The 27,875-nt window shown below is 39.6% G+C and overlaps 1 protein-coding gene and 1 long non-coding RNA gene across 7 annotated transcripts in view; one reads left to right on the plus strand and one right to left on the minus strand.

The window, feature by feature from the left end:
* Positions 1 to 26,822, plus strand: part of LOC142049314 (F-BAR domain only protein 2-like) — a 105,315-nt gene extending 78,493 nt beyond the window's left edge. For 2 of the 6 annotated variants that reach the window (XM_075076917.1, XM_075076919.1), the window contains exons 18-27: positions 7,222 to 7,325; positions 9,372 to 9,501; positions 11,109 to 11,168; positions 13,481 to 13,592; positions 14,193 to 14,348; positions 16,270 to 16,402; positions 19,791 to 19,990; positions 21,787 to 21,851; positions 25,397 to 25,561; positions 25,718 to 26,537. In XM_075076917.1, coding sequence (XP_074933018.1) covers positions 7,222 to 7,325; positions 9,372 to 9,501; positions 11,109 to 11,168; positions 13,481 to 13,592; positions 14,193 to 14,348; positions 16,270 to 16,402; positions 19,791 to 19,990; positions 21,787 to 21,851; positions 25,397 to 25,561; positions 25,718 to 25,743 — 1,151 coding nt within the window. In that variant the 3' untranslated portion in view covers positions 25,744 to 26,537. Of the gene's footprint in view, positions 1 to 7,221; positions 7,326 to 9,371; positions 9,502 to 11,108; positions 11,169 to 13,480; positions 13,593 to 14,192; positions 14,349 to 16,269; positions 16,403 to 19,790; positions 19,991 to 21,786; positions 21,852 to 25,396; positions 25,562 to 25,717 lie in introns of all 6 variants that reach the window. The other 4 variants (XM_075076921.1, XM_075076922.1, XM_075076918.1 and 1 more) reach the window with 3 other exon arrangements.
* The window catches only part of LOC142049855 (uncharacterized), a 704,768-nt gene that overhangs the window by 519,865 nt on the left and 157,028 nt on the right, over positions 1 to 27,875 (minus strand). The gene's annotated exons all lie outside the window — the stretch shown is intronic.

Consider the following 27,875-nt stretch of genomic DNA (forward strand, 5'->3'; position numbering starts at 1 on the left):
AGGCATTTAAAAGAAGGGTAGACATGGTGCTTGAGGATATGATTTAGTGGTGGCCTTGGCAGTGCTAGGTTAGCAGTTGGACTCAATGATCTTCAGGGTCTTTTCCAACCTTAACGATTCTATGATTCTATGATAAACATATTATGGCTATGTTAGGACCTGCTTAGTAAAAGTATTTATTTAAATTATTTACGTTGATTGTCTCGGGATTTAAGGTGGAATCTACTATTTACTAACAGTAGCAGATACACTGTTTCATAGTTTTCTTCAGTCTACCTACTACATGTCTATTTTCCAACCCCTACTGTCTTAATATAGACACTGTTCTCCTCCCATGTGCCTGAGTAAAGAAGTGTTCACTGTTTCTTTTAGTTAGGTATTCCTATTCCAAAAATCATAATAGACCTTACTAATTTGTTCGCGATCATGGCTTTCTAACCATTTTCATCTGTACCTGATCATACAGGTTGAAGAACAGTAAGAAACAGTACATATATCAATAGGAGAATTCCATACAATTAGTGCTAACTCTTCTTGGCCTTAATAATGTCCTTTTAGCAGCAACCAGCATTGCTACATAACCCTTAGTGTTTTAAGTGGAACTTATTCCTCCACTACAAATTCATGTTCCTTAAAAGTTGTGTTTTATAACAAATCTAGCTTACAGAAATCATTAAATTGTCTCTTCCTCGCTTAGGTATCCAGTCAAGATTATTGGCTAGTGGATCCACATTTGTAAAATATTTAAGGATAAATTTTATATATATATTTTTATATATAAAATTATTAGTAAGACCAGGTGTTCTTGGGGTACCCAGCCCCCTGAGCTGGAAGACAGGGACGGGGGGCAGAATGAAGCCCCCATAATCCAAGGGGAAACGTTTAGCGACCTGCTACACCACTTAGACACACACAGGTCTATGGGGCCAGATGGGATCCACCAAGGGTACTGAGGGAGCTGGCGGATGTGCTCACCAAGCCACTTTCAATCCTTTATCAGCAGTCCTGGCTAACTGGGGAGGTCCCAGTTGACTGGAGGTTAGCAAATGTGACGCCCATCTACAAGAAGGGCTGGAAGGAGGATGCGGGGAACTACAGGCCTGTCAGCCTGACCTCAGTGCCGGAAAGGTTATGGAGCAGCTCATCTTGAGTGCCATCACACAGCACGTACAGGAAAACTAGGTGATCGGGTCCAGTCAGGATGGCTTTATGAAAGGCAGGTCCTGCTTGACTAACCTGATCTCCTTCTATGACCAGGTGTCCCGCTTAGTGGATGAGGAAAAGCCTGTGGATGTCGTCCACCTGGACTTTAGTAAAGCCTTTGACACTGTTTCCCACAGCATTCTCCCTGCAGAAACTGGCTCATGGCTTAGACAGGCGCACTCTTTGCTCGGTTAAAAAAACTGGCTGGATGGCCAAGCCCAGAGAGTTGTGGTGAATGGAGCTAAATCCAGTTGGCGGCTGGTCACAAGTGGTGTTCCCCAGGGCTCAGTTTTTGGGCCGGTCTTGTTTAATATCTTTATCAATGATGTGGATGAGGGGATCGAGTGCACCCTCAGTACATTTGCAGACAACAGCAAGTTAGGCAGGATTATTGATCTGCTGGAGGGCAGGAAGGCCCTACAGAGGGACCTGGACAGGCTGGATCGATGGGCTGAGGTCAATTGTATGAGATTCAACAAGGCCAAATGCTGGGTCCTGCACTTGGGTCACAACAACCCCATGCAACACTACAGGCTTGGGGAAGAGTGGCTGGAAAGTTGCCCAGCGGAAAAGGTCCTGGGGATGCTGGCTGACAGTCGGCTGAACATGAGCCAGTAGTGTGCCCAGGTGGCCAAGAAGGCCAACAGCATCCTGGCTTGTATCAGGAATAGTGTGGCCAGCAGGAGTAGGGAAGTGATCGTGCCACTGGTGAGGCCGCAGCTTGAATATTTTGTTCAGTTTTGGGCCCCTCAGTACAAGAAGGACATTGAGGTGCTGGAGCATGTCTAGAGAAGGGCAACAAAGCTGGTGAAGGGTCTGGAGAAGAAGTCTTATGGGGAGCGGCTGAGGGAGCTGGGGTTGTTTAGCCTAGAGAAGTGGAGGCTGAGGGGAGACCTTATCGCTCTCTGCAACTACCTGAAAGGAGGTTGTAGTGAGGTGGGTGTCAGTTTCTTTTCCCAAGTAACAAGTGATAGGAGATGAAATGGCCTCAAGTTGCACCAGGGGATGTTTAGATTGGATATTATGAAGAATTTCTTCACTGAAAGGGTTGTCAAGCACTGGAACAGGCTGCCCAGGGAAGTGGTTGAGTCACCATCCCTGGAGGTATTTAAGACGTGTAGACGTGGCACTTAAGGACATGTTTTAGTGGTGGACTTGGCAGTGCTAGGTTAACAGTTGGACTCGATGATCTTAAAGGTCTTTTCCAACCTAAATGATTCTATGATTCTGTGAATATGCTGAAAAGAAGTTTCTCAAAATAATCTGATTTGCTAGCTGCGTTACTGCTTTGATCTGGTTTTGGAGTCTGCAGAGGAAGGCAATGGATACTTTATTTGTTTTACTGGTGGTTGCTACTATATCCATTTCTTTATTGCTAGACCTGGATAGGAGGCTAAAGCAGGTTAGAAAATGTTCATACAGTCCCTCCTGTCAGCAGAACTCTGGAGAGAGTAGCCTCTGGCTGATGAGCAGTGACAAGTAGTTGGGATCCATAACATCCTCTGTAGCCATATCTATGGGGAGTCATCTACCTGAAGCCTCATACCTGGAAGTGGGCTATGCAGAGAGCTCTATATTTCATTGAAAGTGGTAGAATATAATGCCCCTGTGGGCATAAGTAGCTTTTAGTTATGAAACATCTGTGCCGTTGCAAACTTTATCTGCTAAATAATTATTTAAAGCAGTGTTGTTCTAGGAATTAACTAAGCTATATACACTTGTGAAATTATCCATGGAATCTGAGTGTTCTAAAATGCTTTAAAGTATAACAAATTACTAATACGTTTGGAAAAAAATTACTGAACTGGGGTATTTCATATTGTTGTTTAAATAAAGTTAGCTTCTGATGCTCACTAACCTCCAACTTAGTTATGTAGACTTAAAAAAAATAGACAACTTTCATCTGATTGTGTTTTCCTTGAAATCAGTGTTTTATCTTCAACTTGAAGGTCAGTATAGGTACGCTGATGCTTATAGCTTTTGAAAAATCTCAATCCAAAATTACTTAAATTACTTATTTTGTATCCAAAATATATACGTCATAATCTAGCATGTCCCGCAGATACTTTTTTCTTTTTACTGTTAAAACTTTTCTTTAGGTATTGTTTTGTAACTTTGTGTTAATCATTGAACACCTAAACTACCATGGTATTTGAGCAGGCAGTGGTTTATGCAGCATAGAAGTAAACTTTGGTCATCTGTGAATAATCTTGCTTTATTAGAAGTTTAAGCTAACTTTGTTATCTTGAAAAAGCACAACATTTTTTATGCAGCTATTGATTTTTTAAAATGCTTCTTTTTATTTATCTTCCTCATTTTCATCCATGTGTATTTTTAAAAGTCTTGCACATTTCCACATTGCCTTTGTATAGGATTTGTAGTAGTATTTCAAAACCCTTGAATGATATTTTAAATATCTGTTAGAAAGGGAAAGCTGTGTTAAACCTCTGTTTATTTGGGCTTGGAGAATATGCTTGTTCATGACAAAAGGACAACTGTAGAAAGGACGCCGATACTTTTGATCTGAACTTTTAAACATGTTGCTCTCTCTTTAATTCTGTATGCCACTCCGCTGTTCCTAGCTTGGCCAATCTGCAAGATGTTGAGAATTTACTAACCTTGCATTTGCTGCTTCTGTTGTCATCTACTGCAACAGGCAACAGCCAAGTGCAGGGAATACTTTTGGAAAACTCCTGTTTTCCAGCAGCCTGAAGACTCTAGGATGAGAGAAGAAATAAACTGGGGCAGATGATGCCTCATACGTAGTTACTCATTAGATATGGATTGATACAGACAGAAGAATATCATACAGGATCTCATGACTGCATTGTCTTCATTCATTCACCAAACAGCAATTTATGTTGGGCCTTCCCATTAAAGATGTTGAGGGTAAGAGGATAAAAACATTTGGAAGGATTATAGGAGGGTAGGTTTGATTAAATAACTTTGAAAGAAATGAAAAGCAGAAAGCTGTGGAGAGGAAACAAACATGGAGTAGGACACAAGGAGGAAAAGACAGAAATGAGAGAAAGTGAAAGCATGACAGGGAAGAAGGTTAGAGGAATAAGGAAAGTCATGAGAAGTAGGGCCTTAAGGGGAGAGAAACAGAATAAATTACTTGTCGGCTTACTTAAAAAATGGAAAATGACATGGTTGACAGTATGAATGAAGTACACATGATATGTGGCTGGGTTTTTTTTCTTTTATTGGTAAGTGGTGTGATTTTTAGCCTAGTAGGGCAGTTATTTTTCATGCTGGCTAGTAATCCTCATGCAGTGGATGTTGAATATGGTTTTGAAGTCTGGATTTATATTGAAATTTTTATCATTTCAGTGTTGCTCCTAGTTTCAATTCTTCCCTTTTCCTTCAGCTACATTGAAAGAGCTCCTCCTCATCTACCACTGATTTGCCTGAGTATAGAGTATCTCAGTCTTTGCTTGGACACCAGACAGATTCTGGGTCTAAAAGCCTATCTTCATCAGACAGATTCTGGGTCTAAAAGCCTATCTTCACCAGACTTCACCATTAGCACTTCATGCAAATCTGATATTACGGCAGCACCATCAGGGAGTACCAGGACTTCATCCTCTGTTTCATGGTCTTGGAGTCAGTGGATTTCCTTTGTTGATGACCTTCTTACAATTAGACACACAAATGCGGACAAGAAGGAGCCCCAAAGATTGCATTTTAAAACTGAAAATGCCTGTATTGCCTTTTCTGCTTTGTTTGGGAATTCTTCCAACAGCTGTGCTTCTGAGGATCAAAATGACCTTTTCAGTAATACTCTATGCCACAATTATTCATTGAAGAAACTGGCACTGCTGCTGAAATTTCTTCTGCATCATCTTCAGCACTACTGGACTATAGTTGTTCTGGTTTAATCCCAGCCAACAACTAAGCACCACACAGCTGCTCGCTCACTCCTCTCCCAGTGGGATGGGGGAGAGAATCAGAAGAGCAAAAGTAAGAAAACTCATGGGTTGAGATAAAGACAGTTTAATAGGGAAAGCAAAAGCTGAGCACACAAGCAAAGCAAAACAAGGAATTCATTCACCACTTCCCATGGGCGGGCAGGTGTTCAGCCATCTCCAGGAAAGCAGGGCTCCATCACACGTAACAGTGACTTGGGAAGACAAACGCCATCACTGAACATGCATCCCCCCCTTCCTTCTTCTTCCCCAGCTCTATATACTGAGCATGACGTCATATGGTATGGAATATCCCTTGGGTCAGTTGGGGTCAGCTGTCCCAGCTGTGTCCCCTCCCAGCTTCTTGTGCACCCCCAGCCCACTTGGTGGTGGGGTGATGTGAGAAGCAGAAAAGTCCTTGACTCTGTGTAAGCGCTGCTCAGCAATAATGAAAACATCTCTCTGTTATCATCACTGTTTTCATCACAAATCCAAAACATAGTCTCATACTACTGTGAAGAAAATTAACTCTGTCCCAGCTAAAACCAGCACAACAGTTTAGAGTCTTCTTGTGTTCATACAAATAAGGGTATGGCAAGCATGCATTGTGTACTGTTCTTTGCTAATAACTGACTCCAAAAAGCAAGCTTTCGTCTGATTTTTCTTTTTGTTATTATTGCTCCCCTTATGTAAGAATTAACTCATCATCTTACTTAGAATGTACTAAATTGCTTGTTAGCACCAACATCCTTCAAAGTTAGGATAAGGAAATAAATATTCAGCTTGAAATAAGAAAAATTCAAATTATTTAATTAAATGTATTGCTTTTTCTTAACTGTGCAAAGCTTTGCTTTTCTTGAAATAGGAATGTATAGATGTTTTCAGATTAAATACAGTTAAATTGGATTTAAAACTGTTCCTTTTTAATACCCAGTAGTTTGAAGCATGGATGATATCGTAGGAATGCTACATATTAAGAGGGCAAAGAAAAGTGCATTTGGGCAAGTGGGCCATGATTCACTGAATACCTGTGATACTGCAGACTACTCAATGTTTAACATGCACTGTCTTCCTGTGCAGAACAAGAATTTTAAAGAAATTACTGATATTTCAGAAGTGAATTTACTGGGGACATTTGAGTTTGCAACTCTTAAGGTGGATGTGGTCAGTATTAGCCTAATCTCTTTCTTCCCAAGTCAGTGATGAAATTCCCATACTTCAGTGATGGCAGAGTTATGCTAAATGCCTGAGAAAATCCCATACTTAAAGCTTACATTTATTTAAATAATATTAACTGATTTAATTAAAAAAGAACCATCCAGAATACTTTGCAGGAGATGATAGGATGTGCTGCAATGACATAGTCATATATTAGGGTTTCAGTCTATTTTAAAGTTAATTTTAGATCTGGCATACTCATTGGATGGCATCTAATATTTATTTTGAACTACAGTTCTATTCAGAAAAGGGACTATGTAAAAGTGGCATCTTTGTACTGCTGCCACCATCTGTTAGTTGCGTCTGTTAGGTTTAGAAGGACATGAGGGCAGTATTTTTTTAACTGCTTTTTACTTCTCATAGCTTGACTAAGAGATAATATGGAGTTACTGTGTTCTTGCAATCAACAGAGTAATTTATCTGTTATGCTGGTGTATGCTTATTGAAGTCAGTGGGATTTCAGAGGGTATAATTTGATGTAAACAGAGTTATGCCATTGTCAGCCAGGACCAAATATGAATTTCCACTGAATTTTCCATTTGTGGTGAGACATGAAAGACTGTCCTATATTCTCAAACCCTATAGACTATACACAAAAGGGAAATCAGGTAAAACCGTCTTTTTACATACAAACCTCTGAGAATCGTTAGTATAAAATCATTTGAGAGCAATGAGAAAGCCCATGATGCCATTTTTAGAGTCACTTTTCAGGGTATCACATGGCCCTATTTTAAAAACATTTATGATTAGTGGTAAATCTTAGAAAATGGAGCTTGTAAAATAGGAACATTTAATTGAAGCATAACTTCCAGTTATTTTATTCAAGTGAGTACATATTTATGTTCAATGTGACCTTTCTAATATTGATTTCCTTAAATTTGCTTTCTTTCAGCAAGGCCCACAACTCCTCTTTCTGTAGGCACCATTGTACCCCCTCCAAGGCCTGCTTCAAGACCAAAGCTGTCTACAGGGAAACTTAGTGGAATTAATGAAATAGTATGTATTGATTGTTCTGGGTTTTTTCCTTAGTTCTCCATTTTAACTTGCATTCAAATATATAATTTACACTGTTACAGTGGAGTTACTTTCCAGCCAATGTTCAAGGAATCACATACTCATATTTTCACCATTGCCAGATAGGCATGGAAGTTGTTCATGATAAGCATGTTACTATAACAAAATAATTCTTAACTGAACTAAAAAGGTCCAAAACATAAAATTTTGAATCAGCTGAATGTTTTTAATTGAACAAATCAATAACTTGAAAATTAAAGGATAGCATATGTGTGGGATTAAAGTTTTCAAAATGTTAAATACTAGCAAAGTTATTAACAAAACTCCATTGATTTAGGGATATCACCAAAGAAAGCTTTGGGGAATGACTGGTATTAAGTAGATATTTATCAGTTGTGCGTTGACACAAGTAGCCCTGCTGTGACTTTGCCCTGCCCTTGGTGCTGGTTGGTGGAGAAGGGAGGTGGCAGATTGCAGCAGCTGCCCAGTGGGATAGTGAGAGGTTGCATGCTGCCTGCATATCTGCTTACTGCTTGTAGTGCAGGTCCACCTGCTGATAAGGAATGTGGCAAAGAATGCAAATACCCAGACAGCATATCAGACCAAGCCATGCTTAATCTCCTCTATGAATATTATGATTCTTTGTGTTTCATTTGACTTACTGACTTGGAAAAATTTTACCATGGTAAGAACTTCTTACTGTCTTTCAAAGTAGCAAGATGCTTTCACCATATTCTCATTATGGACAAAAGTCTGGTCTTCTGCTTTGACAAAACTGAAACACTGTTTAACTCTTTTGCTTTTCTGTAATGTTATACGGTCAGAATAGGGTTCATTTTAAGATTCTTTTCTCATTCCAATATAAAATTGTATTAATTGCTCTTAGACCAAGAAATCTGTTCTTCATATCATCAGAATTAAAGATAAGAATTTAGCTGGTACTCTTCTGCTATAAAATATGATTCTGCATAGAGTTACATGTTTTAGAAACTGGCTATTATCTGGATACAAGTGGAAGATTATGAGTTGTCTTCACTTATGTCACCTCCTTTTACAATTTCCACAGTCTGTATAAAATTCATACACTCAGTGACAAGTGTGATAGAACTGAAATAAAAAATTATTATCCAACCAAAACAGATGCTTCAGGAGTTCCAGTACCAATTAGATAGGTTAATCCCAAAATGATCATTAGTTATTTTAAACTAATACCTTAACAGTTAAATGGATCATAAAACTATCCAAAGATTTAAGGTGGAAGGGACTTTTGAGGATCTCTAGGTCAACCTCCTGCTCAAAGAAGGGCCAACTTCAAAATTGCATCAGGTTGCTCAGGGACATGCTGAGTTTTGAAAATCTGCAGGGAGGGAGATCTCACAGTCTCTTTGGGCAACCTGTCCCAGGGCTTAACCACAAGGTTACAAGACGGAATTTTTTCCCTATGTTCAGCTGAAATATCTTTTGTTATAGCTCTTGCACCTCTGAATAGAGTCTGACTCCATCTTCTTCGTCGCTAGTGAAAGACTGCTAGTAGATCCTGCCTTAGGCTTCTCTTCTCCAGGCTGAACAAACCCAGGTCCTTCAGCCTCTCCCTCTCTCTCCTGTCCTCCAGTCCTCAACTATTTTAGTTGCCCTCTGCTGGACTCACTTCTAGTTTGTTAGTAGCTTTCCTTTAGCTCTTAAAATCCACATTTGCTGCACACATATAGAGGGCTATAGGCTTAGGTTCTGCTACTGTGTTATAGTGCAATTATTGACAGGCTGTTACATAATCAAATACATTAGACTTAACTAACCATGCAAAAAAATTAATAATTATAAGCTATGAAATAATGGAATTGATTCCCATAGAAAATGTGGGTTCTGTTTTACACTAAAAATTAGGATAGATAAAGCATTAAAAGAAATACATTGAGGACCACTATGAAATTGATTTGGGAATAAAATGAACTCTTCTATTTAGTCTTTTTTCATCTTTTTAAATCCACTTTCCATCTCTGTAATACTCTTGTGATCTCTTGTGTTTAGCCTAGGCCATTCAGCCCTCCATTGACCTCTAACTCAAGTCTGCCAGCTGCAGCTCCCTTGGTACATGCAGAGAGCACTTCCTCAATATCCTCTTCTGCTTCCCTCAGTGCAGCCAACACACCTATATATGGTAAGTTAAATTAACCATTTTAAACTCATTTTAGAAATGGTATAATTCTGCCACTGAGTTCCACCTGTTAGGAAAACCATTCCTTGGAGTTAGTTGTTCCGTATGTGAGTCCAGTCTAGGTACTTGCAATACCTGCTTCTAAATGACACTGAGAGACAAGACAGTGGATTTGACTAGATTAGACCATAGATCCAATTATGGCATGTTTTTTAGTGAAATATTTTTCAAAATTAAAATAGTCCATGAATATTCTATGAATTCGTATTTGGTGTGCTTGTATATCCATTCATCAAGCACAACGTTATCATGTATTTGTTCAGAAGATGTTATTGTATAGGTACAGAAATATTTTGGGATACTGATAAATTCAAATTAATATAAATGTTCACAAAATTGAGTTCTTTTCATTTTATTTTTTTTGTTTGTTATCCTGTAATTGCAGTTTTTTAAAAAAAAACCCTAATGCATCTTTTTCTTCAAGTTAGTGAAGTGTATAAGCTAAACAGAGGTGTTTGGTAAAAGCAAAACAACCAACCAAACAACGAAGATAAAAAAAATCAGTCTTCCTGTGCTGCCACTAATTTCAGAAGGTTTTCTTGTGGTTTTAGTCAAGTCCTTCACTTATGATATCTGATTATAACAAATAACAAGGAGACTTGGGGGGGGTTATTTGTGGGTTTTTTTAAAAGACATTTTAACTTGTTTCTGTAGCAGAATTGAAGTATTTCATCCCTGAACACTATTGCCACTTTAGTCCCAAGTTAAATCAGACTCTTGAGTTAACTCTCAGTTATCTATGAATATTACTGATGCCAAGGATTCCTCACCCAGGCTCAGCACCTTAGAAGAGCATCTGTACAACTTCTAGTGGGAGTTCTGCATTGAAAGCAATGCAGCTGTTTCCATCCTGTGCAGGACCAAAGCTAGTAAGGTCTGCCTAGCCTTAGCTACTACAGTGCTGACACAGTTCAGTGTCCACCAGTTTCCCAAATCTGAGAAGCATCACAGAAAGATAACTGATATTTTGGTTGCCAGAGTCCATCCAGGCTCACTTCCTCAGGCCTCAGCACTGGTGCCAAGGAACCAGAAGTTAGTGGCAGCAGCATAAATAGCCCCAGCTCTGCATGTGTGTGTGTTATTGGAGACAGTGACAGAGTGAAATTGTGAGGTGAGGGAGGAGGCAAGGAGGTGTGTGCTGACACCAAGGTTTGATATGGTTGTTAACCTGGTCTAGCAAAAATAAACAAGGCCAGTTCCATCTGTGCAGACTGTATGAATTAAATAGTCCTAGAGAGCTGTGAAGGGCAGTGCAGACAGCTGAATGATTTTGGGGCATGAGGATATACTCTGTACTACTGTCTGTACTCTTTTGGCTTTTGCACAATCCAGTGTTTCCTTTACCCCATTTGTTCTGAATAATGGAGAGTTGACTATAATTACCTTGTTCCAAGTGAACTTGTAGACATGCATAATTGAATTTCTTTTATGCTTTAGCCTTGTTTTCATTTGCAGAGTATTTTTAATATATCGTTTAACATCTATAACATCTATTTTTGCTTGAAATATTTTGTTTTCTTGCAACATTTTGTTTCATTTAAACGTAATAGAGGATGATCTTTTGATTGGAACACTTCCTACAACTGAAAAGCTTTGTGAGACACCACCAGGTATTGTACTAGAAGCAGCTTTACATGTTAACTAATCATCCTAATGCACTACAACTAATAATATTGGTTTTTTTTTTAAATAAATTTATTCAGTTATTTCTGGTGTCTGGCAGATACAAGTAGCTTGAAAGCTCAACTACTTAACAAGTTATATATTGCTGAAGTCACCAAAAATTGATATAACCACTTTTATACAACATGATCTTCCATCTGTTCCCCCCCAAGACAAGCTGAAAATTGGTCTTGTTTCTTCAGTATGTGTCGTGGTTCAGCCCCAGTCAGCAACTAAACACCACGCAGCCGCTCGCTCACTCCCCCCATCCCTGTGGGATTGGGGAGAGAATCGGAAGAGCAAAAGCAAAAAAAAAACTTGTGGCTTGAGCTAAGAACAGTTTAATAATTAAAATAATAACGATAATAATATTGACAATAATAACAATAATGATAATATAATAAAAAGGAAAAGGGAAAAAGGGAAAAAACCAGAAACATAAACAATATAACCATTCACCACCTGCCGACCGACACTGACGGTCCCCGAGCCGTGATTGCTGCCTCCCTCCCCCGGCCAGCTCCTCCCAGTTAACATACTGGGCATGATGTTACATGATATGGAATATCCCTTTGGCCAGTTTGAATCCGCTCTCTTAGCTGTGCCCCCTCCCCTCCCGGCTTCTTGTGCACCCGGCAGAGCATGGGAAGCTAGAAAAGTCCTTGACTAGTACAAGCACTACCCAGCAACAACATCTGTGTGTTATCGACATTGTTTTCATGCTAAGTCCAAAGCACAGCACTATGCCAGCTGCAGTGAAGAAAATTAACTCTATCCCAGCTAAAACCATGACAGTTTGTCATTACTACTTTCTTGGAAGAAAAGGGAATATATTTTTACTGTGACAGTCCTTATTCTCATGACAAGTAGATAAAGCCATTTCTATATTTCTAAATAATACAAAGTTTTGAAGAGACACGTAATAAAGATAATGGTTTTTAATATGTTTTATTTTTATGACAGTAGTTTAGCCAATATTAAAATTACATAAATCACTTTTCCTAAACTGAACTAAAACCATTTGTTCAGACTTATTTATTTGCCCTTTTTATGGCCAATGATGCAGCCTTTTATTCTGCAGTTTGGCAACCTCCTCGAATGTGTCAATGAAGCTATTTGCATGGTTCTGTCATTAGCTCCTGAGTCAGCACAGCTGAGGGGTTTTTAACAGTGGTTGGGGCTGAGGCAGTTGGCAGGGCATCAAAGCCAGATTTGCTGGTGCTGCTGAAGGTACTAGAATTGGACCCGTGAGCTGGACTGCAGCCTGAGATACAGCAAGTCTGCCTTGGCACAGCTCTGTGACATCCCGTCCCTCTGAAAGATTGCAGCAGACATGCGATACAGGCTGTTTCAGCAGTAGTACAAAAAATTAGTAAGGTGCTCTCTACTACACTACCACACTAATAAAAAGATAGAACTTCCAGCATTGTCTCTTATATTCAGTACACATATAAAACACTACTGAAATGTAAAATCCCATGACAACTGGTTTTGTCAATTGTACACACACATTTCAAAAAGCCTTAGCTGAGGTCTGAGTTGATTTTTATAGCTATGCATTGGAACTTTGTTGTGTAGGCACAGGCATCTGTGAAAGCTGACTCAGGCCTGGTAATTATTTTTCTTGTAAACTGCTATGTATTTCTAGGTACTCCCAGAACCTTTACTATGTAAACATTAGAAAACTTTGCAAAATATTTCTCCAACAATTTCTGCTTGGGTATTGTAATTTTTGTTGGTTGAAATAGTTAAAAGAATGTTCAACAGTTCATTTATGTGGGGTAATATTAATGTATGTGTAATGTATTTAATTTATGTATGTTCATACATACTGTAACCAAATTCTTTGCATTTCTGTGACTATTTTATCATACATTTTTCCATACTATAAGCATACAATAGGGACTTTTTTCCAAGTATTATAGTTAACGTCTGTTGTTTCCTTTGGATCTGTTGAGTTCAGTTTCATCAGTAGCCATTTTAATATAGTGTTCCTCTCTCATGTATTTCCTTGTGTCTGTCCATTTATAAAACATCATACTGATAGTCCTGGGTTTTTAGGCTGCTAAGCAGTGTTTTGATGGTGTGATTGTACTGTACTATGTTTATATTTTTCTACATGCTTTTCAAGTAATACTTCAAACTCTGCTGTGACCTTGATGGTAGTAGCCTCTTGTAAAAATGACAGGTGTAGTCAACCGTTCTGAAATCTATTTCTAAGCTTTGTGAAAATTAAACCTATACACTGTATGTATTCTAGGTGTTTCACGTGGTCCCAGCCCTGTCAGCCTTGGAAACCAGGACACCTTGCCTGTTGCAGTAGCCCTTACTGAATCTGTTAACGCCTACTTTAAAGGAGCAGATCCCACAAAGTTAGTTAAATAGTGAATTGTTTTGACTGTAATAAGTTACAATAAGAAAACACCCTGGTTTTAATATTTTTGGGGAAAAATATAAAACATTAGAAGGGGGATTCACAGGGTTTCTTCCCCTTATATAAGTGACAGCAGTGGCTTATCACTCTCTATTGGCCTGCATCCCGCTAGGAGTTCATATATCCCTGCTTTACAAAAATGTGTTCAATGAGAACACTGAAATTGAGAAGGGTTTTTATTATAGTCAGGTGCTGCATGTAAACTTGGGCAGCTTAAAAGCACCTCATTTTCTCTGTCAAATTGCTTGCTATGCTACTTAGGCCTTGCCTAAGAATAGTTGTGCCATGTTTTCAAAGCCTAAAAAATATCCACCCATACTACTGTATGCTTAACCAGCTAAACTATTTTTCTTATTTCATCCGACTTCCAAGTTGAAAGTGATGGTACATTGTCATAGTGCCACATTGCCCTCATTTGAAATTGATTTTGTTTTGAATTCAGCTCATCATATTGTAAAACTATGATTGCTTTAAAATTAGTATTAAAATTAGGCAGTTAATGAGTTGCAATAAAACTGATGTTTTCATTCTCTTCTAGATGTATTGTGAAGATCACTGGTGATATGACAGTATCATTCCCAAGTGGGATTATTAAAGTCTTCACCAGCAACCCATCTCCAGCTGTGCTCTGCTTCAGGGTAAAAAACACAAGCAAACTAGAGCAGATTCTTCCAAATGCACAACTTGTATACAGGTTTTGTATATTTTTTTAAATATAATAAACAGCATGATTTGTAAAATGTGAATTGTCATATATGTAAATCAGAATTCTCTACAGTCTTGTTGATTTGCTTATACATAATTTAATTTCCTGAACTAATCTTGTTTAGCTGAGTTTCTTTCCACTGCCACCATCAAAAATTTCAGTGATTACTGGACTTGAAACTTATACTGAATATAACAGGAGCCATAAAAGATAGTTTGCACATGTAGCTGTTTTTTGCACACACGGTTTAATAAATTATTTTTAAAAAACCCAAACATTTTTTCCTAATCAAACTACATGAACAATATACACGAACAATATACAGAGAAAAATTAGATGTCAAAAATAGGACACTAATATTGTCATATGGATTTCTTTATACAGTAGTAACAATGGTAAGATTAAATTATGAAACAGTAGCCTTAAATAGAAAACAAGTAGTAAGAGCTACACCTAATCTCATTTGTCAGTTACTAGTGTGTTTTTTAAGCTGTATCATTTCTACGGTAGATCAGATCCATTACATAACTGTATCTTTCAAGTGTATAGCAGCATGCTTAGGAGAATTCTTAAGAAAAAAAAAAAGCTGCTGGTTGAATAAGATAATTGTTGAAATCACAGCATTTGGATATCTTTTCCAAAAAAAAAAAAGAAAAGGAAAACAATTGTAAAAGCAGATATCTGTTTCAGCTGAACAGTTTCTATTTCATTTATTGGATAAATTATTTGAAAACCAGTTAAACACTTCTAGATGCTACATTTTTTAAATTACTAAAATCACTTGACACAAACCACATGCATCCATTCTTTTGTATTTAATTTCATTTTGATCATTCATACTTAATGTAATGAATGATTCATATAAAATTAAATTTATCGTTCTTTGACATGACAGTTTATAACTGAAATGTTAGCAGAGCCATATCTGACAGTGAATTATACTGAAAAATTATATTTTGGAAAAAAAGTGAAACTGTCTAGTATTCTTGTCTGAGTGCTGTAATACTTCACCTCTAATAAGAAAGGATGCATGTACTGGATATTTATGAAATTAAACCTGTATGGTAATAATTTGACTTTTCATCATATACTGCAATGACTATCATTTGCTTATTATTTATAGAGATTAAACGCTTTAATGTGAGTGATATTTGTGGAGACGATAGAATTTCTGTTTTGAATTATACTTGGTTGTGGAGCAGCAGAAGGATTTTGCTACTGGTTTCATTTGTTTAAATTTTGGAAGGCCTCTGCGATGTGTTTATCTATATATTTTACTGAAAATGTAAATTGCATGAATGACAACACTGTTTTGAGAACCAAATTCTAAGTAAATTGGACAGGCTACTGGTACATAAGTCACTGTTCTAGGACATTCCAACCCATTGCAGTCCTATTTACTGTGTTCCAGGTGCTCGTTTTTGTCTTTCACTCTGTACACACACTCTGCATGCCTCCTTAGGGATGGATGCAGTTCCTCTATGCATCCACAGATGATCCGTGGAGCTCTTTGATTCTTAAGTGGTTTGAATTTTGTTTCTGAATCAGTTTTCTTAAAAGCTTCATCCTTATTAAGAAATAAACCTGATGCAACCAGAGCTGAAAATATTCTTGATCTGCAAAACACCTTTTCATGCTCCAGTAGCTCCCAACCAGGATTTTGCTTCTGCAGTCGTGTGCGCTCTCTTACCTACATATAGAACTGATGTAATAAATTGTTACTAAGATTGAATGTAACTATAAGTATCTGAGAAACAGTTGTTTATAACGGTTATGTGTTATAAAGCATTAGAACAAATTCTTGCTTGAAATTGTGAAGAAGGGGAAAGATCTAGTCTTAATTTTTAAACATCCAAAATAATAAAACTCAGTGTTGCCTTCTGATTCCTACCTTTCTTTTTCTTTGTAGTGACCAGTCACAAAGTGACTCCCATACTAAGGATTTTTGGATGAACATGCAAGCTATAACTGTCTACCTCAAAAAATTATCAGAGCAGAATCCATCTGCGTCCTATTATAATGTGGATGTTTTAAAGTATCAGGTAAATGCTTTTTTCCCTTTCAAAATTTTTAAAGGAACTCTGGTAGAATTCATATCTAAACAGAAAATATAAGAATTGTTCTTTGCCTGCATGCAGATGAACTTTCATCCCTCATCTAGGCCAATTCTGGGTATGTCACTGTTTCCAATGCATAGGCTCTGCCCAGGCTGAGTGCATTTGTGTTATGCCTTCATGTCATTCCCTGTTCATTCATGACCTGTTTCAGCTTGCTTACACTTCAGTCTAATTCATGTGTGCAAGCTTCAAGCATTGCTTCTTTATGTATTTGATAACAAAGTTAAGTTTTCCTTGAATTTAAGGGTTTTGGTGGGGGGTTGTTTGAGTTTGTAATTATATTGTATTTTGATTTTGTAATTGCATAATTTTTGGATGCTGTAGCTAATCAACTGTAATATGCGAGAATGCATGATGTTCTCACCTCTCACAATATCCTGGAAACCATTTACAGGCACATGAAGGACAAGAAGGTCATTGGGAGTAGTCAGCATGGGTTCACCAAGGGGAAGTCATGCTTGACCAACTTGATAAACTTTTATGATTAAATGACTGGCCTGGTAGATGAGGGGAGAGCAGTGGATATTGTCTACCTTGACTTCAGGAAGGCTGTCTCCCATAGCATCCTCATAGAGAAGCTGATGAAGTATGGGCTGGATGAGCAGACAGTGAGGTGGATTGAAAACTGTCTGAACATCCAGGCCCAGAGGGTGACGGTCAGTGGCATGAGGTCTAGTAACTAGACAGTGTACCCCAGGGTCAATACTGTGTCAGATTCTGTTTAACATCTTCATTAAAAATCTGGATGAGGGGGCAGAGTGTAACCTCATTATGTTTGCTGATGATGTCAAACTGGGAGGAGTAGCTTCCAGGAGGCCAGAGGGTTGTGCTGCCATCCAGAGGGACCTAGACAGGCTGGAGAAATTGGCTGACAGGAACCTCGTAAAGTTCAACAAGGGGAAGTGCAAAGTCTTGCACCTGGGGAGGAACAACCCCAGGCACCAGTATATGCTGGGGGCCACCCAGCTGGATAGTAGCATTGCAGAGAAGGCCCTGGGGGTCCTGGTGGACACCAGGTTGAACATGAGCCAATGTGCTGGTTTTTGGCTGGGACAAAGTTAATTTTCTTCACAGTAGCTAGTGTGGGGCTATGTTTTGGATTTGTGATGAAAACAGTGATGATAACACAGGGATGTTTTGGTTATTGCTGAGCAGTGCTTACACAGAGTCAAGGCCTTTTCTGCTTCTCACATCACCCCACCACCAAGTGGGCTGGGGGTGCACAAGAAGCTGGGAGGGGACACAGCCAGGACAGCTGACCACAACTGACCAAAGGGATATTCCATACCATATGATGTCATGCTCAGCATATAGAGCTGGGGTAAGAAGGAGGAAGGGGTGGGGGGGGCATTCGGAGTGATGGCGTTTGTCTTCCCAAGTCACTGTTACGTGTGATGGAGCCCTGCTTTCCTGGAGATGGCTGAACACCTGCCTGCCATGGGAAGTGGTGAATGAATTCCTTGTTTTGCTTTGCTTGTGTGCTCAGCTTTTGCTTTCCCTATTAAACTGTCTTTATCTCAACCCATGAGTTTTCTTACTTTTGCTCTTCTGATTCTCTCCCCCATCTCACTGGGAAAGGAGTGAGCGAGCAGCTGTGCGGGGCTTAGTTGTTGGCTGGGGTTAAACCATGACAGCCAGCCATGTGCCCTTGCAGCAGAGGCAGCTAACAGTATCCTGGGCTGCATTAGGCAAAGTATTGCCAGCAGGTCAAGGGAGGTGATCCTTCCCTTCTACTCAGCACTTGTGAGGCCGCACCTGGAATATTGTGTCCAGTTCTGGGCTCCCCGGTACAAGAGAGACATGGAGCTACTGGAGGGAGTCCAGTGAAGGGCCACAAAGATGATGAAGGGACTGGAGCATCTCTCCTATATGGAAAGGCTGAGAGAGCTGGGACTGGTCAGCCTGGAGAAGAGAAGGCTCCGGGGAGATCTCATCCATGTGTATAAATACCTGAAGGGAGGGTGCAAAGAAGACTGAGACAGGCTTTTTCCAGTGGTGCCCAGTGACAGGACCAGAGGCACTGGGCACAAACTGAAACACAGGAGGTTCCCTCTGAACATTAGGAAGCACTTTTTTACTGTGAGAGTGACCCAAGCACTGGAACAGATTGTCCAGAGAGGTGGTGGAGTCCCCGTCCTTGGAGATCTTAAAAAACTGTCTGGACATGATCCTGAGCAGTCGGCAATAAGTGATCCTGCCTGAGCCGGGGGGGTTGGACCAGATGACCTCCAGAGATCCTTTCCAACCTCAACCATTCTGTGGATCTGTGAGAACATGTACTGGCTGTCAACAAAAAATCTTCATGAAAATTCAAGACAGACAGACTCTCAAAAGGGAGAACAGGGATTTGCTAGGCCTGCATTGAGATGGTTGAACATCTGAGCCAACTGTCTCTACATCAAAAAGCAAAAGAACCTATCAGTGCAGCTATTAATACCACTATAGCTTTCCACATCCTTCCAATATAGTTTAAAGTCTTGGCATACTGAATCTATAAAAAGCATGTTAGGTACACTGAGAATTCCTGAGAAAGATGGAAGGAACAGAACATATCTTTGGATTGAAGAAATGAGTACTGTGGAAGAATTAGATCTATTTAAGATCTTTATTGTTGGGGAAAACTGAGGCAGTGACATGCGGAAGCCCTGGCAGATAGAAAGGGTTCTGGGCTGCCAAGGAAAAGCAAGTGGGGACACTGGGGCATAGAAGGTTCCTCAAGTAGACTAGGAAAGTGATAGAGGTGCAGCAGGGCAGTAGCACAAGCTCAGCTACAGAAGCAGCAGCATCTAACCCTCATGCAGCAGGAAAATAATGCATTTAATAGGTAAAAAACTGCTTTGCTCGCTGCCTGCCCAGTGACGTGTATTGCCTTCTGCTGCTGGCTGTTTGGGCAGCTGAATTGGTATGGCACACAACTGCTAAGGATGAAGTCATTTTGCTGCAAGCATGTTTCTTGTGTGAAGCAGAACACAAGACTAAAACAAAACTGTTTTAACTTATGAAAGCCAGAACAGGAAGAAGCCTTGTGGGACAGAGTTTAAGAGTTTAAACCTTTAAAAGGTTTAAACCATTAAAAGGTTTAGAGAGTTTAAACCTTTAAACCTTTTTAAAATTATTTTAATTTAAAATTAAAAGAACAGGAATTACTTTAAGCTACAAGTCTTCAGAATTCTGAGATTAAGGGCTCAGAGGTCAATTGTTCTTTTGGTCTTTTGTCAGGATTTAGAGTTATACTTGTTACCATCATTCCCTAATTCTGCCCAAAAGGGGAATATTTTAATTAAGCTGCTTTCAATGATTTATTCTTTTACAGGTATCTTCAAATGGCATCCAGTCTACTCCCTTGAATCTTGCAACTTACTGGAAATGTAATGCTAGCACTACTGATGTGAGAGTGGATTATAAGTACAATCCAGAGTCTATGAATGTGCCTAGTATGCTGTCTAATGTCCAGGTTGTGGTACCAGTAGATGGAGGAGTAACAAACATGCAATCACTTCCACCTGCAAAATGGTAATATTAATACTTTTTATTTTTATTATTTCAAATTCACTTCAGTGTATTTATTTTTTGTCAGCCTGAAAAATTTCACTGGAAGAAACAGCTAAATTTTTTCCTCTTGATAAAATGCACAGTATTGGATGTTTAGGACATTTTCTGGTCCAAAACAGTTCATGTACAGCCAATTCACATAAACTAAAATGAGACTATATGCACCCATTCCAACTGTGTAATAATACAAACTTTTCTGAATACAAGCCTTTCTTAAATTTCTAATGTTTGCTTTCTTTTGGCCAATAAGACAGGATAGATATTTTTAATAATGTGATTTGAACCCAAAATATCTTAATGGTTAAAGACCATTTTATATATATGTGTGTGTAAATATATTCATATATATAGATTTTAGAGAGAGTAGAAGAAATGCAGTTCCTAAAAAGATTTCTTGATTGTTCTAGCTTAAAAATTAGCTTCTAATTGAAATGGTTTTAAAACAAACTTCAGTAACTGAGGAGCTCTTCATAAGCCAGGTAGCATTGCCTCTCAGTTCAAGTGTTGTGCTGATTATTGTGTGACTCACAGCTACCTGCCATCACCTTCTAAGCCTGCAGACTGTTTACAGCAGCACTTGAAAGTGAGACATGTGTCTCATAACTACATTTCTACAAGTTTGTGAAAACAAGCAGAGGGTAGCAGGGCTAGGCAGAGTGGGACATCCCTGGAGCAAAATGTGAGCAGAATTCAATCTTTGTGCCTGTGGTTTGGCAGCAAATAGGTACTTGCTCAGCTGTAACGTAATTCCTGGACTGTTTATTTCCAAGAGGGACAAGAGGGCCTTTTTAACCTGAAGGTTAAGAGGGCAAAGAATACCAAGTTGAGGGAAGTCAGGCTTTCTTAACCTTATTACATATAGATCAGTTTACCTTATAAAGCAAGGTTCAGAAATAAAATAAACCTGGTGTATTTATCAGAAAGGTTCTGATGTTTCTGGAGGCAATACTTTTAAATGTGTTAATTGGACAAAGTGGTAATACAGTATAACTTTAAGTGGAAAAAATCCTGGCAAGACTGAATCTTTCTTGACTTAGTATTTCAAGGGAGCAATACTTTTAACCAAATCACCTTAAGCTTATTCTGAGCAAGGGCAGGTTTGGTATCCTGCCTGCACAACTTGACTAGAACTTTTGGTGAAGCCAGTCTCCCCCCTCCCTGCTCAGGCTTCTTCCACAAACCCCTCAGTAATGAAACCTGAGTGAGATCAGGAATGCCTACCCAGAGTATCTAGTGTTAGCTAGGAAGACTCAAAACTTAGTGACAGTTCTATTGCAGATTCATCAGACTAAGGGACTCAAGCCCAGGTATTCTCTCTTTCACACAGCCGGGAGTCTCACATAGGGGAGAGTAATCAATATTGCTCCCCCTCATACCATCATCATGAAGCATAAAGACCTAGCCTTCAAACTGCTTCCAGCATGTCTGTACTTTCCTTACCCTTTGAAGCCACAGAGGGCTTTGAGTTGTGAAGTGGAGCCATAACCTGGGTATAGGACAATGTTAACTGTATAAAAATGTGGTATGTATGTCTAAGCTCTGCTGCAAGCTCAGGGGCAATGCAGACATACCCTTCTGTTTTCCTGTTTGCTTTGTATAATTTTCCACAAACTCACCTTAAAATGATCAAATATTTTTGTAAACCTCCATTAAGAGATGTAGGTTATACACACATGGTCTGTAAGGTACTAGTATAAATCTAGGGAAATAATATTCTAAAAATTGGTGCTTATAATTAACCTACCGTTCTCTTACAGGAATGCAGACCAGATGAAAGCTTATTGGAAAATATCTAGCATTTCAGAGAAGTCTGAGAATGGAGGCAAGTTGAACTCTTTTGTTTTGTTTTCTTGTACAGAAAAAATAACAGTAAAAAAGACTCAAAAAGGCATTTTAGCCTCTATGTCCTCATGCCTGTTTACACTTTCTGTATCCTGTTTATCAGCTCACCTTCTCAATGAAATTCCTCCTGAGAGGTTCCAATAACAGTGAGATGTAAAAATATTAACTATTTATAAAAAGAAAAATAGTGAAGCCTCTTGAAAGCCGCTAGTACCACTAAAATAGAGTTTAGACTGAGCAAGGAAATTATTGCATCAATGCTATTTGGAAATGAGCAGTTATTCAAAGGAAAAGATGTTTAATATCTGTGTTCTGTTTTTCCACACACTGACAATTGAAATAAAGTAGAAAGAGGTAAGGGGAAGAACGGGGGGAAGATACAAAAGTCCTGTGCTGAGATAGGCTCAACTGTAGATGATTCTTGACCAACATTTTGAGGGGTTTTGTTTTGACCATATATGACTCCAGGAAAAAAAAAAAAAATCTATGCACATCTTCTCAGAGTGGTAATTTATATAGCATTTTGTAAGGTACCAATAATTGTCTTCTGCCCAGCTGCCTTTCCCTGAGGTCCAGTTTATGTCATAGCCCTTGCAACCTTTGCAGATGCAATGTTTTTCTGAAGCAGAAAAACAGGAGCTGAAGGGAGGCATCTCATCCACAAAGCCTCTGTGGAGAAATGGACTTGCAGTGTAATGGAAAGTTGGCCCTGTTAAGAATTTAGTAAAGGGACTTATGAAAGCACGGATTTGCTTGTAAATATGACTGGTTTCATATAGGAACCACAAGCCTGGGAAGGTGTTGTGGTTTAACCTGGCAGGCAGTTAAACACCCCACAGCCTCTCGCTCAGCCTCCCCCCCGCCACGCCAGCGTGATGGGGGAGAAAATCAGAAGAGCAAAAGTAAGAAAACTCATGGGCTGAGTTAAAGACAGTTTAATAATCATAATAATATTCATCATAATCATAATTGTCGTGGTTTAGCCGGCAGCTCAGCCCCACACAGTCGCTCGCTCACTCCCCCATCTACCGGTAGATGGGGGAGAGAATCAGAAGGGTAACACTCGTGGGTTGGGATAAGAACAGTTTAACAATTAAAATTAAAAGAAACAACAACAGAAATGCAATGTAAAGGAGAACAACGAGAGGCGCAAAGCCCCAGTGGAGGGGGAAAGGGGAACGAACCGCCAAAACAAACTGCACGCACCGCAGCCGCCCGCCGCCCGCCGACCCAACGCCGCGCGCTCCCAAGCTGCAACTGCCCCCCCTCAATATACTGGTCATGGTGTCACATGGTATGGAATGAACCTGCCATTGGCCAGTCGGGGTCAGCTGCCCCCACCATGGCCCCGCCCCTCCCAGCCCCCCCTCCCCCCCGCCACGCGGCAGAGCGCGGGAAGCTGGAAAGGTAGCCGACCCCCACAGTGAGGAGAATTAACCCCTTCTCAGCCAAAACCAGCACAATTATAAAATGTAATGAAAGGGAAAACGAGAGAGAGAAACAAAACCCAGGAAAAACCACCTGCCGGCTGATGCCCAGCCAGTCCCTGAGCAGCAATAGATGTCCCCCAGCCAACTCCCCCCAGTTCCTATATTGAGCATGGCGTCATATGGTATGGAATATCCCTTTGGCCACTGTCATGGTTTAGCCCCAGTCAGCAACTGAGCCCCACACAGCTGCTCGCTCACTCCCCCAACCCCAGTAGGATGGGGGAGAGAATCAGAAGAGCAAAAGTAAGAAAACTCGTGGGTTGAGAAAAGAACAGTTTAATAATTAAAATAAAATACTCATAGTAGTAATAATGGTAATCATAATAATAATGATTGTTAATAACAAAATGAAAAGGAAAATAACACAAGAGAGAAAGAGAGAGGCAAAACCCGGAGGGGGGGAGGGGAAGTGATGCAAATGCTCACAACATGCCGCCCAACCCTTCCAGTCCCTGAGCCATGATCTCTGCTTCCCCCAGCCAACTCCCCCCAATTAATATACTGGGCATGATGTCATATGGTATGGAATATCCCTTTGGCCAGTTTGGATCAGCTGCCTTGGCTGTGCCCCCTCCCCTCCCGGCTTCTTGTGCACCTGGCAGAACATGGGTTATCAACATTATTCTCATTCTAAATCCAAAAGACAGCACTATACCAGCTACAGTGAAAAAAATTAACTCTATCACAGCCAAGGCCATGGCAGTATACACCCCTTATTCCATACCATTTACATCATGCCCAGGTCCCATACTATCCAATACAACTCATTAACCACCACCCCCGTTCCCATCCTTTGATATAACACACAGATATCATTCCCTTGATCTATGGACCACCCCTGTAAAATGTCTGTAAAATCTCTGCAAAATGTCCACTGAGTTCATTTAGTCCATGACTTTGGGCTCCATCTATCGTAGCAGTCTTTCAGGGCAGGAGAGATGGTGTGTGTGGTATAGGATTCTTGCATGCTGAAGCCAGTTCTGGTTCCATCACCACTGCACTTTGCTTGGTTTCATCAAAGTTAATTCTTCATTAATTTGGGAGATTTTTACTGTAATACCATTGATGTGGCATATAGCAACCATAGGAGTGATGCCATGCAACATTATATAGCAATCAACATCATACCATTCAGTTCACTGGCTATTTTCATCCAAAAGCAAGTAAGCTGTTATGTAACACAACTCTGAGAACAAGCACAACAACTCTGAGAGCAAATGAATCAACATTACAACCAGTGACTATTAAGTTAATTTAATGAATGCTTATAACAAGTTTGTTTTAACATGCTCTGGTCAGATCTGGACCAGATCTCTTTTTTCCCCCAGCATATTTTGCAAGAAAAAGAAAAGACTTGTTTAAGAACTAGAGAAAGAGACTAGCAGTAATGTTGGGGTTTTTTAAAATGCCTTGCATTGACTACAAAGGTGTACTTAAAGTAATTTTGAACTATTACTACTTTATAATGGAACTGAAGTGAACTTTACCACTGTCTATGAGAAATCAACTGAAGTTTTTGGGGAAATGTATTTAATCAGGCCTTGTCTTTATTAGAAAAATAAGAATTTCTTTCCTCTGGGTATATTGCTGTTCAGCTGCATTTCTTCCGATTGTTTTGTTCACGTACATTCATCCAAACAGACATTTAAATATTCTGATGCACTTTCAAATCTGCTAATGAAAAGTACTACATACAAGATAAACCAGCAAGCATAAATGATGATTATAGAGAACAATCAGGTATTTCATGTAATAAGAGATTACCAGGCTGTCTGATATACACATTCTTCTATGAGTATAATCTTGTAGAAATGTGTATTGCTTCTCTCTAAATCATTCGCTAGTCACTGTCTGAAACAGAGTATTGGAAAAAAGAGAATTGTACTCTCATCTCTTCTGAAAATTTATATGGGACTGCCACTAGGAATAGGTCTTAAAGATCACCCCGTTAGTTCTACTCCTTACTATTAAAAATTATGGGAGATTGTCTTGGTCTTGCAAAACAACCAGCCTTTCAGTTTTGTTGTTTTCATAGGTTCTGGATCCCTCAGGGCAAAATTTGAACTTTCAGAAGGGCCCAGTAAACCAGCAACACTTGCAGTGCTATTCATTAGTGAAGGAAGCACCCTTTCAGGAGCAGATGTAGAGCTAGTAGGCACTGGCTATCGACTTTCCCTCCTTAAGAAGAGGTTTGCCACTGGTAAGACACTGACATGTTTATATATTCAAATTAATATGATATATTCTATAGTGCTAAATTATAAAATATGAAACTGTTAAATAAGTGATGCATAAATAATTACTTTTCCTTTAAAACATGGCTGAAAACTGTTTCACTTTTTTTGTTTTTCCATAGTGAAACTGCTCCCAGGAAAATACTGACAAAATCTGGTTTATCTACTGACTGCAAAAAATCCTACCTTTATTTTTCAGGACGGTATATGGCAGACTGCTGACTAACCTGTGGAAGTCATTGGATCAAAGGAGTGCAAGAAGATTACTCTGCCCTCTCTACTTTTCAAACACTATTTTAACAGGCTTTAATTTTTTAAAATGTTGACCTATTTTGAGGCTGAACTACAGAACAGAAAATGCACTTTTTAAAGTTATTTTGCAAATTTTTTATTACTTTATAATAGCACTGAAGTTAACTTCAACACTGTAAATTATCATCTGCAATATTTGGAAAAAAATTTTGAAATGTTAGTAAATTTATATAGATGAAGTCAAAATAATAATAAATAGTTGTAATGAAAGTATGAAGTTGTATGTTATACTGTAAACATTAAACCTAAAAATGTAGGAAAGCAAGAAATATTTGAGCTTTTCATAAGTAATATTAATTTTTCATATTCTTTAATTGTCAGTTTCTAAAGAAAACAGAGGCAGTCTCACGTAGTTCTTCCATCCACTTGTGCCATAGAACCAGCTGAGTTAGAGATGTATAAAAAAATGTAACTTGATGCCTGTGTATCATATATTATTAAAATATAACTTGTTTTATATAGGGTTTTTTCCTAAGTGCAATGTGTTACAAAATTCAAAGACAGAAGAGATTTACTTCTGCAGTTAGTAAATTTTATGGGTGTTGTGATTGTACATTTAATTTATTTTTATATTAATTGCATAACATTTGTACCCTTAAAAAAAACAAACAACTGTGCCTATCCACATGCCTCATGCCTTTTTCAAAGTTTGGCTCTTCATCAAGAAAGCATGGTGTTTGTAGAATATATACCACTTTATAAAAATTCCTTTGACTGTGATTTAGAAGGCAGATTTTCAAAACTGGAGACTGTTTTAAAGGTTTAAAATACTGGTTTACTTCCTCATGGGGTAATTGCAGTAAATGTGGCTGTAGTAAAGGGAGATGCATCATGCAGGACTTGATAGTATACTATACTTGATAGTAACTTTAATGTCACCAAAGATGAAAATCCTGAAAAATCACAGAAGATGGTAAAAGCAAACAGCGTTTCCTTTCACTTTGACTGCAAGTCTTGAATTCAAGTGCTTTGAGGGTTGTGTAACGTGAACGTAAACATAGTACTGTGGGAGGAATAGCATTTTAGAAGGGTATTTTATAGCAGCAGATGACAAGAATAAATCTAAAAATGTCTTCCCCCCAGCCCTCCCTTCTTCCCGGGCTCAACTTCAATCTCAATTTCTCTACCTCCTCCCCCCAAGCGGTGCTGGGAGATGGGGAATGGGTACTGCAGTCAGTTCCTAACACACTGTCTCTGCCACTGCTTCCTCCTCACACTCTTCCCCTGCTGCACCGTGAGGTCCCTCCCGTGGGAGACAGTCCTTCACAAACTTCTCCAAAGTGGGGCCTTCTCACAGGCTGCAGTTCTTCATGAACTGCTCCAGCATGGGTCCTTTCCACAGGGTGCAGTTGTTCAGGAATGGACTGCTCCAGCATGGGTCCCCCACAGGGTCCACAGGTCCTACCAGGAGCCTGCTCCAGCACAGGCTCTCCACAGGGTCACAGCCTTCAGGGCACATCCACCTGATCTGGCATGGGTTCCTCCATGGGCTGCAGGTGGATATCTGCTCCACCATGGACCTCCATGGGCTGCAGGGAGACAACCGGCTTCATCATGGCCTTCGCCCCAGGCTGCAGGGGAATCTCTGCTCTAGCGCCTGGAGCACCTCCTCCCCCTCCTTCTTCCCTGACCTTGGTGTCTGCAGAGTTGTTTCTCCCACATATTCTCACTCTGCTCTCCCAGCTGCTGTTGTGCAGCAGTTTCTACCCCTTCTTAAATATGCTACCACAGAGGTGCTACCACCATCACTGATGGGCTCAGCTTTATCCAGCGGTGGGTCCATCTTGGAGCTGGCTGGAATTTGCTCTGTCAGACATGGGGACAGCTTCTGGCATCTCTTCACAGAAGCCACCCCTGTAGCTCCCCTCCTCCCCCACTACCCATGTAAACCAAATACAATGTAGTCATATGACAGGAATCAACATCTGCTTAATCCACTGAAAACTCAAAACAGGTTGAGTCAGAATC

Source organism: Phalacrocorax aristotelis, chromosome W (genome assembly GCF_949628215.1).
Source record: "Phalacrocorax aristotelis chromosome W, bGulAri2.1, whole genome shotgun sequence".
Lineage (NCBI taxonomy): Eukaryota > Metazoa > Chordata > Aves > Suliformes > Phalacrocoracidae > Phalacrocorax > Phalacrocorax aristotelis.